Source organism: Ahaetulla prasina, chromosome 2 (genome assembly GCF_028640845.1).
Source record: "Ahaetulla prasina isolate Xishuangbanna chromosome 2, ASM2864084v1, whole genome shotgun sequence".
NCBI classification, from domain to species: Eukaryota; Metazoa; Chordata; class Lepidosauria; order Squamata; family Colubridae; genus Ahaetulla; species Ahaetulla prasina.
This window is the reverse complement of record NC_080540.1, coordinates 138,072,095-138,090,989: the sequence shown is the minus strand read 5'-3', so window position 1 is coordinate 138,090,989 and position 18,895 is coordinate 138,072,095. Positions and strand designations below refer to the sequence as shown.

Below are 18,895 nucleotides of genomic sequence, written 5' to 3'. Positions count from 1 at the left end.
CTATTTTCCAAGATTAGCTTGAAGAGGGAAGATACTACTACATGTGTTGTCTGCTAGGAAGGGAAATTTAAAACCTTCTTCTTTTTTCTCTCTTGCATACTCATGTACATCTTCTGCCTTCCAACAAGTTGAATAAGATGTGCCCACTAATCTTAAGGAATCGTTGCCATGCTTAAGCCATATTCTTAAATGGAATGCAGCACAAAATTCCACATAATGCCACTTGGAAGAAACAAATTCATAAATTTTCAAAGATTGGGAGGTTGTGTTTGGCACTTAAAAGACTGGTTCCTTTCCTGTACCATTAAAACTCTACTCATTAATTATTTCATTATTTTGGCCCAATTTTGCAAGGGCATGGTGGGGGAAGTTCTGAGGTTTGTTTTGCCCTAGACCACCCAGTAGCTAATAGCTGAGGTGGGATTGGAACCAGCATGTACTGCAGGTGCAGTTACGTTGCTTTTGTTTGCGCAGTACTGTGCAGGGGTTTGCAAGGAAGCCACACCCGTTATCTCAGTGGCTATTGGACCACTTGAGAAATAAGAGCCTATGTATAGACAACATATCTGGAAGAAACTGCACTCTCTGTATGTATGTGAGAGAGAGAATACTACGTTTCAAGGGGGCAAACTAGATTTGGGAATGTATGGCGGATTGAATTTCATGGGATGGGATATAGAGGGGTCAACTGTGTCCTAGACCTAGAGCAATTCTTCCTCTAAGCCAGGGAAGCAGATGTACAAGTCATGATATATTCTCTGCAGCCATTGGGTTGACCTGGACAAACCTGTGCCGGGGAGGGAGGGACGTTTGGAGACAGCAAACCTTGGCTGGTGAGGGTGGCAGTTAATAGGTTTTTGTTTTTTTTTGAGGTTACCTATTTTGACTCAACCAAAATATAATTGTTATATAAAACAGGGGTCTCCAACCTTGGCAACTTTAAGACTTGTGGACTTCAACTCCTAGAGTTCCTCACCCAGCAGAGCTGGCTGAGCAATACTGGGAGTTGAAGTCCACAAGTCTTAAAGTTGCCAAGGTTGGAGACCCCTGGTATAAAGTATACATTAAAAAAATTATTTATAAAAAAGCAAGCTAAACAGGAATAACAGTTTAATATTGTGTTTTAATCAATTTCATCTCTGATTCATTAATTGGAAATGGAAAACTTTTTAAAAAATCACAGATTACTGATCTACTGCAATGCTGGCTTCAGCCTAGCTCCCAAAGGGCAAAGCCCCCCTCCTTTGTTTCCCCTTTTCTTTTCCCATTGCTGGCTCAATCCGTCTTTGGGCCTGGAAGTTTGCAAAAGCTCTGCAGATTTCCGCAGACCTGGGGGAGAAGCTTCTTCTCTTCACTATCCCCTGCCTTTTTTTCCTCTCTCTCTCTCTCTCTCTTCTTTTTTCCTCTCTCTCTTCATACGTGGAGCCCTCCAGATTTGACTTGACCACTTCATAGCAGTGGTGAAATCCAATTTGTTTTACTACCGGTTCTGTGGGCGTGGCTTGGTGGGTGTGGCAGGGGAAAGATACTGCAAAATCCCCATTCCCACCCCGCTCTGGGGCCGGCCAGGAGGTGGTATTTTTGCTGGTTCTCCGAACAGCTCAAAATTTCTGCTACTGGTTCTCCAGAACCTGCTGGATTTCACCCCTGCTTCATAGTGTCCAGAAAGGGACTTTCCTAGCTAATGCCTAAGTTCCCATCTCCATCCCAGCTGCGGGGAGTGTCCTTGGCCATGCTGTGTAAACCACATCCCCATACTCATCACTGAGGCATCCCAGTGGGATTAGCTAGGGAGCGTGGGCTGGCTTAAAGTGAGAACTTCCTGCTTCTTAGTTGGATGCTTTATGAAACACTCACCCACGTCAAATACCTAGGGATCATGACTAAAAATCCAGGCCCATTACCCATAGATGGTATAGGGCTTTTTTAGCAGCCTCTATAAGATCCCTCACATAATCACAAGGGGTAGTGTTTCACACACACACACACACACACACACACACACACACACACACACCTTTTTAGCAGGGTCACACATTTTTAACAACGTTGTGACAAATAGAAATTTGAGGGTACTCCCATCATGCAAAAAAAAAACAACCACTGCTTGTGCTGTTGCTGAAGTCATAGAAACCATATCAAAATTAAGACATACCCATTCACACTTAATGCATATTTTGGTATTTGTGTGTCTGGACAGTTTTTAACCTACTAGGCACATTAGAAGTGATGAAAACATAGAAGAATTGGGGAAGGTTTTCCCTCCAACAGTTGTTATATTGTACATGGCAGATATTACAGGTATTAATTGATACTGGAGACCCAGATGACATCTGTAAATTATGGATATTTCTTAGTTTGTGTTTGTTCTGATAATCACAAACTGAACTAAAAACCTTTCATAGTCAGTCTACTTGCATGGGTAAAGTAATACAGGTGTATATCACATCACCTGCACTCTTCCACGAACTGCATTCACTTCCCCAATCTCACATGAATTCAGTGTTCCCACATTATGTTACTTCCAGAAGAATAAATGTCTTTGCACAGCAATAGTGTTGCAATCTTCACTGTCTTTCAGAACTAATTGTCAGGTGTCTCATTAATATGTCAAAAAGATAGCTTTTATTGTGGAAGTGGGTTAGGATACGTAAGTAATTGAAACAATAACTATGGAATCAGGCAAGGAAGACCCTTTGTCTGTAAGTGAAGAGTTTCAGTGATTCAAAATATTGAAGGATGGGACCCTCTCCCACCCCTCCTTTTTTCCGAGGCATGTACGTGAAGTTGAATTTGTTAGCGTAGCTTTTGCGTTTTTTTGCATTTAAGTTTATGCTGCACTTGTAATTTTTGAATATATCCTGTGGAGAACATGGTTCCCTCTAACTCATTTTCCCATGATTATTATTTTTTTTTCTTCATTCTGGAACGGTAGTGGAAGAACTCAATCTGCTTGTGCATGGGTTGTTCTCATTAGCTCGCCCTCCAGGACTCATGCATTCGTGTTGAAATGCCTGGTGTTGAGTTGAAGTGTGATTGCTGACAAGGTTGCAGGCGGATATTCCAAAGGGTTCTTTACTCCTTACTCACATTTTAGTCTCAGTGGGCTTACATATGTACAATCGCTTGTTTTCTGATAAGTATGTATGTAAAGACAGCTATTGGTAGCAAATGACACTTCTATCCTTTGCTTTAACGGATGTAGCATACTTGGAAGACTTAGCCAGCTTGAGACTCTGAGAGGTCTTCAGTGGGCACTAACATTAATGCCAGCTCTTTCCCCAAAGCCAACAGCAACTGGATAATATGTGCCCATCAGAGCTGCCAGATTGAGTGGCAAACTGTTTATGCTTCTAGAGACTCTGTGTCAGGGCATGTGGGAGGGCTATACATCTGCTGAGCGTATTTTCCCCCTCCTGCAAACCCAGTGCCTGAAACGAACAGAATTTTTGATCGATTGAAATCAGCTACTTCTAAGCAAAAGTATCAATGATGCTATTATTATTATTATTATTATTGCTCAGAGATGAATGTTCATATATTTGGTTTGCAAAATAATGTAGGGTTTTAAAAATCAGAATTGAGCATGTGCAATTACGGGGAGGTTGCTGAGCATCATCTGTCCATCTATACGCTGACATGGTCTTTCCTTCTTTGTGCACCCAGCAGGAAGTGGGTTGATGGGAAACTCACCTGCCTCATCCTTTATGGGCAGCTTCCTAAGCAGCAGTTTGGGCTCAGCAGCACCTCCGCATCCTACGGGACCGACATCATCCCCCTCTGAACCTGCCTTCCATGGCCCCCACTCCGGCACCTCTCAGATTTGGTTCTCACATTCACATGAAGGTAAGGAGAGTTGGTGGAGACACTTGGGTGAAGTGGCATCATTTCTAAATAAGGATGTTTCTTAGAAGTGTCCTTTAGTAGACAGATGGGTAGAGTATGGAAGTGCAAGATCTTAAGATGCCTGATACTGCAGACACATTCACGTCACTGGGACAGTCTAAAAATTGTCAAATCAACTGAAATTTTTCAATATTCTGTACAGGTAGAATAATGGAAGACATATAGCCCTGATCTGCAGTGGCAGAGGAGATCTCATTAATTTGCCCTTATAAGCATAGCTCCCCATTGTTCTACAGCTTTCTTAGAAAAAAAGATTGTGCAGACAAGAGAATTCAGGTGTAAGAAATTCTCAGTTGCTTGGCGTTCTGGCTGTTGTTAGATAGCAAGAAGATACAATGGGACGAGAGGAGGCTGTGGATTGAAGTAGAAATAAAGGCAACTTGACAAATGCACACCCTGAGGCATTTTGATATGGTAGATGGGAAGGAGACCCTCTGATTTTTGGAGTCCCTTTTTCCATCCCCAATCCCCTGACCACGTCATGCAGGAAACAGCTCCATTTAACTTCACACAGCCTAGAGTTAGAGCTGTTTTTTTTCCTGATTTATGCTGGTAGCACACTGCAGAGAGGGAGGGTGGGTTGATTGGCAAGGGAATCCAGGGAATTACCTGCAGTTTCTCTTTTCTGTTGAGGCACATTTCTTTTCCTTTTCTGTTTTAGCTTCAGGAACCCTGAAAGTATTTCAAAAAGCTCTCTCTTCTCTCTCCTGTTTCTTAGAGGACCCTTGGGCCAAGTGTTTGGACTTGGAGAATGAATGTGCAGCAGGTCTGGTCTATGCAATAGATAGATGGATGCCTTGTCCCCATTCCCACGCTGTTGCTACCCCTCACTTTCCCCTTGGACCTTCCTGTGGTTGTTCTGGGCCTGAACCTCCCTTTCCACAGCTCAGCCAATGTTCTTCAGGCTGTCCCCAAATCCAGTTACTCTGTCACATCACTCGCTGCCTTTCAGTGGAACTTAATTCTCCGTATGCTTTAGCCGTGTCCCTCAACCCTAAGACCGGCTGCCTCGCTCCCTCCCCACTCTCATCCTTTGGACTCCCAAGCCACTGCTCTTCGTGATCACCCCAGTCCCACTCCAACATGTCCCCATCTCACCGTTCCCGCTGTGCTGAGCTGGTGGCCACACAACCATTTTTAGTTTTCTTAATGCACTTGTGCTTTCTCTCCCCGCTGCAGTGGCGGCCTCTTGTCGTGCCCTTCCCCCAACGTTTTTCCCTTCTTGCAAGATGCAGAAAGTTAAAGTGTGAGCGGCAAGGTGCTGCTGGCACTGTGCCCTGGCAGCCAGCCCGACTGCTAGCTTGAACGGCTGCCAGCTAGCTTCCGGCATGTCGGGTCTGTTGGGGGCGGGGTGCAGGCAATGCTGTCAGCGTGATGCTGACGGGCAGCCGGTCTAATGTGGGTGGAGCAGTAAAGCTGCTAGCTGTGGGGAGCAGCCTGCTTGTTGGGGAGATTAGTCCGGCAGGCCAGGTGCAGGGAAGGTTGCCTTCCATCCTGCTGTGAAGGAACCATTGAAAAAGCGGATTCCACAGTTTGGGAAGAATTTCTAGGAAGGAAGGACTTGGCTTGATGCTCCTGTCCTCATGGCCGTTGTTTGGCCTTTAGCCTGGGAAGCTCTGAGTCATGAGGGGGGATGGAGGGGGGGAGAGGAAGAGCTGTTCCTCTGGGTTCAGCTACAGTATAATAGCTCTGAGAGGATGAGGATCATGCTCACTTTCTGATCGCTCATCTGTGCAATACACCTTTTTTTGTGTTGAGGATGTATGTGAACGTACATGCATTATGCAAGCATGCACACCTGGGCATGTTTAGTATATGTTCATTTTTTTTTGTACATGCTTCATACTATGAGGAAGATGAGGTGACGTCTTTTTAATATAGTTCAATGTCTTTAAAAAGTAATACTATTTTCCAGGCTCTCTCAATAATGTAGTGTTCTCTAAAGGAATGAAACAAACAAACAAACAACAGTTTTCCTGGGGAATTGAATATTATTAATATTTCTGTTAATATTTTACTAATCTCAATCAACCTTTCTTTCTTTCTTTCTTTTTTTTAAGCCAGTCCTATCATTTGGTATCTTTTGTATCTAAATGTTCAGCAAGAGGTAATTTCATTTTTTGAACTGATACAACAGCAACCCTTTCCCTATCCTTTTGGTTGCAGGGGTTCTGGTTGTTGTTGTTGTTTGCTTGTTCCTTTTTAAAATGAGCCTTGCTGTGCTGGTCTTTACCGTACCAGGCAAATCAGTCAGTCCCCTCCTTTTGCAAACTGGTGGATGAAGCTGACTTGCCCCTTTTGCTGAAGCAACCACCTGAACTTGCTCAGGAAGTCTCTGGAAGGGCTGAGCAGTCTCAGTCCCTTTACACACAATACACATAACGCTGGGGTAACACTCCAAGAGTGCAGTTGCAGCTCGCTGCCTTTTTGACTTTTTTGAATTCCCCCTCCCCCGGACAGCCCTGATCAAAAGTCTATTTTTTGAGACTGCAGTGGGCAAATTTAATAATCGCACTTAGCATTAGCAATATCACTTAGGCTTATATACCACTTCACAGTGCTTTATAGCCCTCTCTAAGCAGTTTACAGAGTCAGCATATTGCCCCCAACGATCTGGGTTCTCATTTTACTGATCTTGGAAGGATGGAAGGTTGAATCAACCTTGAGCTGGACAGAATTGAACTGCTGAACTGCAGGCAGCTGGCAGGCTGCAGAGGTCGCCTGCTGTACTACATTCTGACCACTGGGCCACCACAGCTCTGTATAATACCCATCTTAGCGGGTTTTTTAAAAACTTTTCCTTGTATTTCTCCAAGTAAAAACTTTACTGACAACATTTGACTTAGAACCAGAACTAGATTGTAGGAAGCCAAGAAGATGGACTCTAGTAAGGGCAGTGGTGTCAGTGGTTATGTAGATTTACTGTTTCTGCTAGAGTGCCCAGGCATAGAATACGATTATATGATCCAGATTCTTTCCACTTAATACTTTAAGCAAAGAGCTACATTTCCAGGCTATGTCAGGAACTCAGAGCAGCAATTGCAACAGCTAGATTAGGATCTTCAGTCCTTCTATCACCCCTTGTTTTTTGCTTGTGGTGCTCTTCTCCCTCATTTGCATACCCTTGCTAATAAGGCTGTTCTCACTTCAATCCTTACCAAAGCATTAAAAGGTTATTTAAGAATGTGATATTTTCAAGAACAGCAAATTGATGCAAATATATGCCTAAGCACAATATTATTTTGTCTGCAGAATTTTAGTCACCTGGGTGCAGAATTTTGATATATTTAGGCTTAACAGCCCCCAGCCCCATTAGCCTATGTTATTTTCTCTCACAATTTTCTACAGAATCCAGGAGCTGATATTCAAGAGCTGCTTCCTCATTTTTACAAAGAAGCCAGAGATCAATAACCATCAAGGGTTTCTTATGATCGGAGGAATAGTGTGTTTTGTTCCCTCCATTTGTAGCTGTTGTTCCAGGCGTCTTCTTTTACCAGATGTGCTTTGTGGGATCCTTCTGCTAAACTAGCACTAGAGAGTTTTCTTGGTTCAGTACCAACACTTTTAGCTGTGGTTCATCCCATAGCCGGCGACTGCTCGAAACCTAGCAGTGATTAATATAGCCAAAGTAATAATCTGACAAAGGACTTTGAATTTACCCCAGCAATCCTTTTTCAACCTATGCATAGAGACAGATCAGACTAAGGCCCAGTGACTTGGCTTTGTGACTGTTGTGTTGTGACATGGGCCTGTCATTCCTTAATGCCTCTTGTTTTAGCTCCAGGTTACCCGAGGTTCTCTGGGAGCTTAGCATCCACTTTCCTTCCCATGAGCCACTTGGATCACCATGGAAACAACAATGTCCTGTATGGCCAGCATCGTTTCTATGAAAGCCAGAAAGGCAAGTATTGGTTTGACTATGTGGTATTTCTGACTCTGCCTCAAGGGACAGGAGAACCATGGTGTAATTGTTATCTTACCAAGGACACAGTTTTAGTGGGCAGCTGCAAAGAGAAGAAAGTAGAGATAATGAGGCAAAATCTGACTTTTCTAGAACTGAAGTGTATCTGATAGCCAGCTTCAACTCCACTGAGTCTTGCAGGTAGGGCACCAGACATTTCACTAAATCAGCTGCTGCTTTGTAAGCGTGCCTGTGCAAACTAGGGAGCTTTTATTTCCAGCATTACTTGGTGCCACAAGGCATGGGCAATTAGAGCTGCTAGGCTATTCTTAGGATTGTGATGTTGCACGTTGTGATCTAGGCCACATTGTTGTCTGGGAGACTTCTCTTAATCGCTTCTCCTCTTTCTGTAGACAATTTCTATCTGCGCAACCTTCCAGCTCAACCTACACTGCTTTCAACCAATCACAATTTCCCCAGCATTGCCCGGGCAGCACCTGGACATCCGATTGGTTCCTGCAGCCGGGACCGGGAGGCTGGGCATGGGCAGAAGTGCCACAAAGACTATGAGCGCTGTGCAGTGTCGAAGGATAAAGGCGCCAAGGGTGAAAGCAAGGAGCGAGTGGCTGAAGAGGAGGCCAAGGAGCGGCACAAGCTGGTGATGCCTATGACACCGGAAATCAACTGCAAGGAAGGGACTCTTCAGCGGGGCTCTTGTGACAACCGGCCCAAACATCTGCCCTCATGCCTGCTGAGCTCCAAGGTACTGAATGGTGACTCAGGCAAAGCTGTCCTCCCCAGTTGTGGCGGAGGCCTTCTACCACGCCATGCTGTTTCCCAGAGCCGTTGTGCCAAGGACCTTGGCCACCATGAGCCTCCTCAGTCCTACAGCGAGTGCCTGGAGCGAAGACAAATGTTGCACCACTCGGTCTCCTACACTGTCCCATCCAGTCTGCCCCCTGGGCCCCCTGCCCTGAGCACGACAACGGGCAGCTTCCCCTGCCTGCAGCTTCATTCCAGCCCAGATGGGATGTGTCCTCTGCAGGACAAGGCCAGCCGGGAGCTACGGATTAGCGGAGCCACTTTTGTGCCTTCGGTAGGCCACCTGACTGACAAAAGCCGCTCCTTTCAGGTCCCTTCAGAGCCCTGTGAGGGCAAAGAGCGCCCCCACGAGGTGGGCCCAGAGCATCCCCCTACCTATGGCCACCATCATTTCTCTCACTTCAAAGCTGAGGGCAAAGTGGAGCGGAGGCTGGAATGGCCCCAGAATCCCAACACCCGACTGAAAGGGCTGGAGTACCTGAATAGCACTGGTTCCGACAGCCATTTTGGCAGCTTGCCCCACCAACCTAAGGGTGGCCATTTTGAGATGATACCACCTCAAGACTGTGCTCGACCTAACTCCCGAGAGACGCTGTGCAAACTCAGCCAGTCCTGCTGCACTTTAGACAAGGCCCCCAAGGAGCCGCCAGTTTCCAGCACCCAGAAAGTGGCTCGCATCCGCCACCAGCAGCATTTGCAGACCGAGATGGAACAGGCAGGCGCTCATGCAGAATCCAAGCGCAAATCCATGGAGCTCAGCTCTCTGGGCTACAGTGGGCCCCATTTGCCACCGTGGCCAGTTCAGGGCCAGGGCCCTCCTTTGTCCATGGCAGAGGAGAGAAAAGGCTCTTACTTGGACCCTTTTAGCAGCAGCCTCCAGCAGGCTGCACTCATGACCCAGGGTTCTGTGCTCACGCAGGATATGCAGACCCCTCCTGACGAAGTGTCAGCCATGAAAAACTTGCTTAAATACAGCAACCAAGCACTTATTGTGGGCCAGAAGGCTCCTTACGTGGGGCTAGGCAGCCTCAAGGGCAGCTGTGCCCATCAGGATGGGGGCAAACATTTGGGGACCAAAGGACAGCAGGATCTGGAACGTTCAGACTGTGCCCGGAGCAGAGACCATGACCTCAGCCACGGAGATGGTGAGGTGCGTCAGCCTCCAGTGGGCATTGCTGTGGCTGTGGCTCGTCAAAAGGACACATTAAGTCGGCCAGAGCCAGCCTATGGATCTAGCTCCAGTCGGCAGAGCCGGACTGCCATGGGCCTCAAAGGTAACAAACGTTAGGGAATAAAATAATAGGCAGTTGATGTTTTACAAACTATGTGATTTGGGGGGGGGAGGGGAATACACACATAAATTGTGCTTCCTTTCATAATTCTATCTCTGATCTCTGCTACAGGAGATACAAGCATTGGCCTAAGCATGCCTTTTCCTCTTTTCCCCCACCAACATAAGTACCATTAGTGCTTCTGTGGTTTGTATGATTGAAGAGGGATCTTCTCTTCTGCCTTGTACATTAAAGGGCCCGGGGGTGGGGGGTGGAGATGGGTGTTAGTCTTGGGAGATTGTGAAGTGGGGAATAGGAGATTTATGAGGCAGGAGACTAGGCAGTGGCGTGGCCGTCTTGATTCAAGAAGCCCCTTTTGTATGAACATATGAAATGGGCTTCAGCCCGAAGCCAAATATTAAATACATTCATCACCTTCCCTATCATTCATGGCCTTCCACTTTGGAAATTAAACCCTCCAGCCCTTGAATTGAGCTAAAGGCTTTTAAGAAAGTTAGATCCTGGACTCTGTATCTTCACTCCTGTGGAAATCCCATCTAGATGCAGAATGGACATGAGTGTGAAAGGGACGTCCTGGGATCTATTTTCAAGAGCATCTTTCCCTTCTTTTTTCCTGGGTTTTGTTGTCAGCTCTGCTAGGTAAACCAGACCAGGAAGACTAGAACTACATTTATTGAGGTAGGTTGCAGTAACAGAATCTTGGAAGAGGGATGGAGCTGTACCTCCCCTTTTTATACGCCAGTGAGTGAGAGGGGTGTCTGTGCCTGAGCCACTTCCGAATATTTTTTCTTCTTCTTAGAGCTCAAAACATGTTTTAGCCCCTTTGCCTTGGTAACTGTTCTTGCGTATATATCCATCAATGTCATCATAGTCTTTACTGTCTTGACTCTCTACTTGCTCATGTCACCAGGACAGAGGTGGGTTTCAGCAGGTTCTGACCAGTTCTGGAGAACTGGTAGTGGAAATTTTGAGTAGTTCAGAGAACCAGTAGTAAAAATTCTGACTAGCCCTGCCCCCATCTATTCTCTGCCTCCCGAGTCCCAGATGATCAGGAGGAAATGGAGATTTTGCAGTATCCTTCCCCTGCCACACCCACCAAGCCACGCCTACCAAGCCACACCCACAGAACTGGTAGTTAAAAAAAAATTGAAACCCACCACTGCACCAGGAGTATGGGAGACCCTCCACTCACATCCCTGGACTTCAATATCAGAAGCTGATATCCATGTCTGCTCTCCCATTCTGTTTTTCACAGCTGGCACAGCGAGGCCAATGCATGTCATCGATCTGGATGCTGAGGAAGAACGGAACCGGCTGTGTGAGGAGCGTTTGGGACTTGCGGGGAGAGACCTCCTGCTTCAGTAAGGGCCTTCTTAGCCTAACTAACGGAGAAGGGAAGGGATTAAACACCGTCTTGGTAGTGGTTAGTAATAATTTGTAATTAGACTGGGTGTGCCGGTGGAGGGAACTTAGCCAAGATTACTTGCATCCCAGGAAAAAATGCTATGACTGACATCTTTCAATTAGCATTAAAATTGTCTAATGATGGATCTTTCCTTGTGAAAGCCAGTTTGTTGTTGCCATTGTCATTGTTGTTATTTTGGAATCCAAGCCATTTCCCAAGGTTAAGCTTATAAGATAATTTATACATTACTGGATGATGATCTATACCAGGGGTGTCAAACTGGTGGCCCGTGGGCCGGGTGCGTCATGCACAGGCCATGCCCACCCCAGCTCCGCAAAGGGAAAAAAACGTCACGATATGTCATGTGATGGCAACATGATGCTGTGAGTTTGACACCTGTGGTCTATACTGTCATTCTTTGGCCAGGACAAGGGATCTCTTTATCCCAGCAGACCTGCATTTTTCTTATCTGTACTTCTAATTTGTCAGGGATAACAAAGATCTTGTGGAATTCGCCCGAATCCACCCATCAAGCAGTTGTCCTGGAGACCTCACCCCTCATCTGATGATTGCAGGCGGTTCCTCATTGCAGTCCAGCCAACTGGGAGGTGATCCAGCAGCCCATACCCATCCTGCTCATGCACATTGGTTGCCTCGGACACGTAGCCCTTCGCTTTGGATGGGTGGACACTCCTATGGTCAGTCAAGTAAACAGTATATATCTAAAACAGAAATTTTATCTGGATTTCATGGCTTCATGAACTTGCTCTTTTATTTCTGACCTATCAGGGAAACACGCCTGAGCTACCACTTTTAATCCAGCCTCCCACAGAATTCAGTCCAAAAAAACTGAAGGTTCTTAGTACCTCTTTTTGCTTCAAAAACCTGTCTTGTATCCCATTCTTTACATTTTCCAACCTCTTTCCATTACTCCTTTCTGCAGAGATGAACAAATCTTTAGGTGGCCAAGAAGTGATATTTTATAGTGGGCAGAATGCAGAGAGAAAGTCTTACATATGGGAAGGGCTGGAATTTTTGAATATTTTCCAATTTTATGAGGGTAGGAGGCATTTTTATTGTTATACCTATATAGCTTAGATCTTACACTAAGTTTCCATGTGTCTTGCGCCGAGAAAATCCATGCCACTGATTTTGATCAAATCACTCATCCAAAATTTAATGAAGTGTTGGAACCATAAAGAAGCTTTGAGGCTGCCTTTTCCCCATGCTCTGCTGGAATAGGTGATGATAAGAGATCTAAACTGACTTTAACTTATAAACATAGGTACTATTGTGGTCAAGAGCTAGTGGAGTCAAGGGCAACTTTGCTTATACTGACTTAATTGCACTATTCCAGATGCTACAGGAAGCCTACATGGAAATTAATCTGCAATGATGTTTGAATCATACTATATCCAATCCTGTCAGTATTCAGCAAGAAACTGAATAGACATAAATGATTTCCTATATAGAATTGTATAACCTACAGAGAAACTCCAGAATGAGCCTCTGGATTCTTGTATTCATTTCTGTTCAGTGATTTAACTCACAATGGTAAAATAGTTAAGGGGTTAAACTAGGAGTGAGTGGGGAGGCTCTGATTCTAGTTCACTCTCAGCTTTGGAAGCTTATTGGGTGTCTTATGGCCTTCACTTCTTCACTGCACAACCTCACAGGATAGATAATTGTGAAGAAAAATAGGAGAAATGATTGCTGTATATGACCTTCTTGAGGGGAAGGAAGGAAAAGAAAGATGGAAGGAAGGAAGGAAGGAAGGAAGGAAGGAAGGAAGGAAGGAAGGAAGGAAGGAAGGAAGAAAGAAAGAAAGAAAGAAAGAAAGAAAGAAAGAAAGAAAGAAAGAAAGAAAGAAAGAAAGAAAGAAAGAAAGACACAGTCTCCTGCCAAGATCTCAGCTAACTGCCAGGGAGAGACAGGTGGAAGTAGCAAAGCTGTTCTCAATTTTTAATATAGACCCCACCATCATCACCATTTATTGCTTGATACCTTTTTTCCTATTTTGGTGAGTACTCAAAAACAACTAACATCCTTGTCAAAATAAAAAACAGAATATAAAAAGTTAAAAATACATATGGAAACTGATTTTAAGATCTATTAACAGTATGTTATCTATGTTGTTACACGGGATGAATCCACACCCAACCTATGATAGATGAAAAGTTAAATGAGAATTGTGAGCAAGCAAAAAAGGTGTCCCCGTAAGACTCCTTTCCCTGGAAAAGATGGGGTTGCTGTGCAGATGGGTGAAATACACTGGGCTTTATTTCACGTCAACAAAAATGTTTTCTCTCCTAATTTATTCCAGGCATCGGGCACCCTGCTTTGCATCAGAACCTGCCACCTGGTTTTCCCCCTTCTATGCCCAGTGCCATGCAACCCGTCTTCCCTCTATCACAAGAGCCACCTGCTCAGCTAGTTATCCTGCCCTCTGAGCCGCCAGCCCATGGAGCCCCCCACACCCTTGGTAAGTGGAAGCCAGAGAGGATTAGTTGTGGCATATTCCCAGGGTTGTAGATAATGGTCCTTCTCCTGTAAGAAAAGAAGCAAAGGGTGTGGCTCCTGGCTTTGTTTACTCCTCTGATTATCTCTCCTGTTTCTCTGCAGCTGAGGTGATGGATCAGGCATCTATCTGGCCACCCATGTATCCTAGCCGGGGGCCTGGTTCTCACCTGCAGCACACAGGACAACTCCCTGTCTACTCCCGTACTCAGTTCCTGCGTCAGCAAGAACTCTATGCCTTGCAGCAGCAGCAGCAGCAGCAGCAGCAGCAACAGCAACAGCGTGCAGCACAGGCATTGGAAGTGCAGCGGCACACTCACAGCCAGGTAGGCATGCGAAAAAGATGGCATTACTACTGATGTCGCCTCCTGGTAACTCTTACTGGAAAGCTGGAAAAACAGCAAAGAGCATCTGCATAATCAGGGTGTAGGAATTAGACTGACAATCCTTCCTTAAGATATCCAAAACCTGGCTTTTTACCCAGGACATTGTCAGCTAAGAAGTTGAGAGCCTATTTAAGGGCATTGTGGATATTGATACAGTTGTGCTGCCCCAGCTGTAATACATTTTGGATTTTATTGATATTTGTATTGCTGATTTTTGTTGTTTGCTGCCCGGAGCTATTAATAATAAATAGGCAAACTGTGATCAAATCTTGTTCTTTGTAAAATAATCCAGACACCATAAAGCTCCTTTAATAGAGATAGTTCCATGCGGTCCAGATCCCAGGATGATGCAGACGCACATAGATTTATTGCAGGAAGGTGATTGTTTAAAGTAATTTAGCCATTTACAAAACGCCTATGTGCAACAGAAGATGAATACATGGAGAAATTATGTTCTAACCAATTGATGGAAAAACCCATCTAAACTCCAAACAGTAGTGCTTGGCCAGATCCCGAATGAGGAAGTAATTTCCTGAGTTCACCTCAAGGGAAGTGATATCAGCTAGAGATTTATACTAATCTTCCTGTTGCTCCTAGTTGCGAGATTGCGACAATGATGGAATCCAACATCATATGGGGAAGAAGAACTTGCTTCCTGATTCCAAAGTCTCTCTTTCAAGGCCTTGCGTACAAAATAACGTATGCTATGTTGTGTTGACCCTTTGGATCCAATTTTATGTTTGGTTCATTCAGTTTCCAAAAAGATATCCTTGAAAAATTATGGGAGTATGTTAATTAGAGAGCTGGTTAATTAAAATTGCCAGGTTCAGAGAACAGGGCTTCTTCTCTCTATGTAGGTGTTTGAGTGGCAGCGATTTAAACACTTTGGAGGAGAAAGTTCCCTACTTAATTGAATTTGCATAATTTTTTGTTGCAGAACCTGAATGCTTTTAAGGCAGAATTCTACTTATTTACTGCATAAGCCCGGTCCCTGTTCCTGCATCCACACTCCAAGGCAGAAGAGTAGAAAACATAAGCTAGCCATCCTCTGCAATGTATCTGATTCCCTGTTGAGCTCATTGAAATTGTTCTTCCTGTTTTTGCTCTGGAGGGATACAATCTCCAGAAGACCACCGAGTCAGCCTAAGCATAGGGTTGCACATTTGGCTATGATACCAGCTGTGGTGTTGTGTAAGGGTACACAGTGTCAATCTTTAATTTATAGGTTGTTGGAACCACATGGAAGTCTTAAGACATGCACGCTAATAGTACCGACTATGGAGCTTATTGCTGCCTGTGTCATTATTTATGTGGGATTGATGTACTTATTGACTATCCATCTCTTTCTCTTCCCTCACCTACTTAATAGCGGAAGCTAGAAGAGCCCCCACCGGAGCTGGAGTTGCCAGGTCCTGAAAAGCCACTCAAACCATCTCACAAAGCAGTTGCCTTAAACGCTCCCCCAAAGGGCCTGTCCCCGGCGGCTGCCTGCTCAGTCAAGCTCTCATCATGCTGCCATCCACCCAAATGCCCTGGTCCCTGCACTTTACCTGTCTGCCCGGCTGTGGTGCCACGCTCCCCTGCTGTAAGTCCGGTGCCCTCCCAGAATTCTACGGGTCCTGAAGCTGTGGATAAGCAGCCTGAAGGGCGGCCAGCCCAGGACTATCCTAAATCACTGGAACCAGGTAAAGATTCATTCATGGCAGGCTGAGAACTGGGATGAGAAATGGCCTCTTTTTTTCTTGGCTTTGTTGTCTATTGGGTTATTTTAATCTGGGCTGTATGTTGAAAGGTTTAGCTCTTTGTATGCTTTTTTACACATTGGTACGTCACCCAAAGTCCATCGGATGTGGGTGGCCAATAAATTAATCATAATCATAATCATAATAAACATCTGGAGCACCATGGAACGCCATTGGCATTGACAAAATCGTCCGCAGTCAATTGCAAAAGGCAGCTCTCCTTGGAACAGCTTACTTCCTGAGGCAATACCTTTGATATTATTAAATGACAACATCTAGACTGTGCAACCAACAGAAGTACAAGGCCACACTGCTTGGATCTGCACATATACTATGCCAATACATTATGACATCCTAGATTCTTGGGAAGAAGTTGATGCATATGAAGACCAACACCATCTAAAGAACTTGCAGCTGTGTGATTTCATGTCGCTCTGTATATAACGATAATAAAAAGGATCCAGCAAACATTTGGTATAGTTCTGTAATCCAACAGTTTAAATTCAATTAAGAGCACAGTGAAGAAAGGATGACTTGCTAGTAAGGATTCTGGAAAGTACAAAGGATGGCTCACTGATCAATAATTTTTTATAGCACTGTCTTGTTTCAGGTTGTTAAAATAGGACAAATACAAAGTCTTGTGGTTATAGACAAGCTTGACAAACGTAGCGAAAACAGGAAGCTTTTTGGGGTTGGACAGTTATGTTAAAAGTCTTCAAACCTAAAGATGGAATCTTTCAAAGGTAGTTGGAACCAAAGTACACTTCACCTACTAACAATTACTAGCAAAGGAACAAGGATTTTTACACGTGGAAGATTGCTCTTCCATGTAGCTTTCCTGCTACTGTTGAGTGTAAGGAAGCAGCAGTGTGTTTAAATTCCCCCATAGCTGATCATGAGCAGCAGCAGTGGGGATGACTGTAAGATGGAGTATGGATACATAGGCTGCCTATATTGTATGTATTGTAAGCTCAGAAATCGAAGGGACTTACGTAGTGTTTCCATTGTCCACAATCAGGACCTCAGAATCTTTTCATCCTTGATGTTGGATTTTCCTTCCTCAAACTGAATCTCCCTCAATCTCAGCATTTCATTTCATTTCATTTTTTTTTCTTTTTGAGACAATTCTGCAGAATATATCATGTGAATTTGAGCAATTTAGTACAAATAGAATTTTTCATATAGTCGGTAGAGAAAAATGAATAATGTCAAGTGATACTGCTGATTGTGGCACCTGTATTGTGAGACTATTAATATTTGCTGTGGATTTGGAGAGATAGTCAGCTAGTCCCCTACCGTGCTTTACTCTGGGACTCTTCTTCTCTTTGTAGATCTCCCTCCTGGTTATACCTATCCTGTGGCTGGTCTGGGCTATGCATCACCATTTCCCCGGGACCCAGCTGATCCTGACACTATGCAAACTGTTTCTACAGCAGCTGAGCCTGAACAGTCACGCACCTTTCCACCAGAGCAGGAGCCACGCTGCGAGGCAGAAGCTAGCCCACCCAGTGCGACTGGGGACTCTGAAGTGGAACCAACCCACCTTCACCCTCCGCATCTACTTGTCCATCCCCAGAGACCAAGCTCCCCTGAAACGATTAAGGATACCCCAAATTGCTCCCTGCTGGTCAGGGATAGCTCAGATGACTTGGATTCTACCCAAAAAGAACATCAGGAGGAGCCTAGCTCAGATGCTGCCACGCCAGGACCTTCCCCTGGAGTGATGACTACAGAAGAGAGTCCTGTTGTAACATTGGAAGTTGACTGTCAGGAAGCTGAGAGTAATGCTGTCTTACCTGATGATCCATCAACACAGACTGATGTACAGGTAGCACCATATGGCCTGGATGCCCTTATTGCTGCCAGCATCAACTTGGGTGAACTCCCAGACCTGGCATCCCCATCTTCTGCAGCTTCCCTTCCCTTGCCCTCTCCGTCCAGCTCAGGGATTCCTGGCATTGCCCTGCTCAGTGAGCTGGCTGAACTGGAACTCTGTCAGCGGCACTGTGATTCAGGTAAGGAAACAACAGATCATCCTGTCCTGATTCCTTCCCTCCACCTCAGAGCAGGGAGGTGGGGAAAAAATCAGCATTCGCTTCTTTCTTGGCAACTATTTTTATTGGTATCTGAAAATTGCTGGCTTCTTCAGCTCATAAGGGCAATAGGCAAAGGCAGAGCCAAATATCAAATGTCAACAACAGAATGAGAAGCTCCCTTTTCCCATACCCTAATCCTGCCTCCTGACTAGCCAGCAGGGAATTGGTAAAGGAATACTGTATGAAGGTATGACAATGAACTGGAAGCTGAACATTTGCTCATGATGTGAAGATTGTCTAGGGACCAGGACTAGAATCTTTTCCCAGACCTTGGGAAAAAAAAGATGTCCATGCTTGTCCTCTTGGGAGGTATAATAGATGTTTGTGCACACATGCTAAGGCCTATTCCCTTATTTCCTTCCATTAGCTTTTCAATGTTTCATGGAACAGCTGCTAATCAAATGTCAGATTCCCAAGCATGATGTAAGTTCTCCCTTCCCATCAGGTATCACTCAAATAGTCCCATCCAGAGTTGTACAGTAGGAGGGGGATCCCAATGGACACCTAGTCCTTTTTGTAAAATAATAATTTTATTAAATATTACAATTGGAAAAGCAAACCAATACAAACAAAATGTAAAAAGTAAAAAGAATAAAAAAATAGAAAAGAAAGAAAAATATTAGAAAAATAAAAATATAGTAAAGACAATAAATAGGTTAAATGATTTTCCTCTTCATCACAAATATAAACAATTTTAGTAATTTATTACCTCTTGAAATACAGCAAACAATCTCTTCTTCCCATATCACATCTCTTTTCTGCAAATAAATCCTTTAAGGCCTTGTTCAATCTTGGTCATATCTATGACATCTATTTTAACTTTGATCA

General features: G+C 44.6%; 1 protein-coding gene across 11 annotated transcripts in view; it reads left to right on the top strand.

Annotated features, from left to right (window-relative positions):
* BAHCC1 (BAH domain and coiled-coil containing 1) overlaps positions 1-18,895 on the top strand; it is a 129,837-nt gene that overhangs the window by 76,961 nt on the left and 33,981 nt on the right. For 10 of the 11 annotated variants that reach the window (XM_058166665.1, XM_058166664.1, XM_058166662.1 and 7 more), the window contains 9 exons: positions 3,667-3,846; positions 7,685-7,807; positions 8,221-9,903; positions 11,177-11,282; positions 11,816-12,024; positions 13,650-13,808; positions 13,949-14,169; positions 15,599-15,914; positions 17,303-17,986. In XM_058166665.1, coding sequence (XP_058022648.1) covers positions 3,667-3,846; positions 7,685-7,807; positions 8,221-9,903; positions 11,177-11,282; positions 11,816-12,024; positions 13,650-13,808; positions 13,949-14,169; positions 15,599-15,914; positions 17,303-17,986 — 3,681 coding nt within the window. The remainder of the gene's footprint in view (positions 1-3,666; positions 3,847-7,684; positions 7,808-8,220; positions 9,904-11,176; positions 11,283-11,815; positions 12,025-13,649; positions 13,809-13,948; positions 14,170-15,598; positions 15,915-17,302; positions 17,987-18,895) is intronic. The other variant, XM_058166659.1, reaches the window with a different exon arrangement.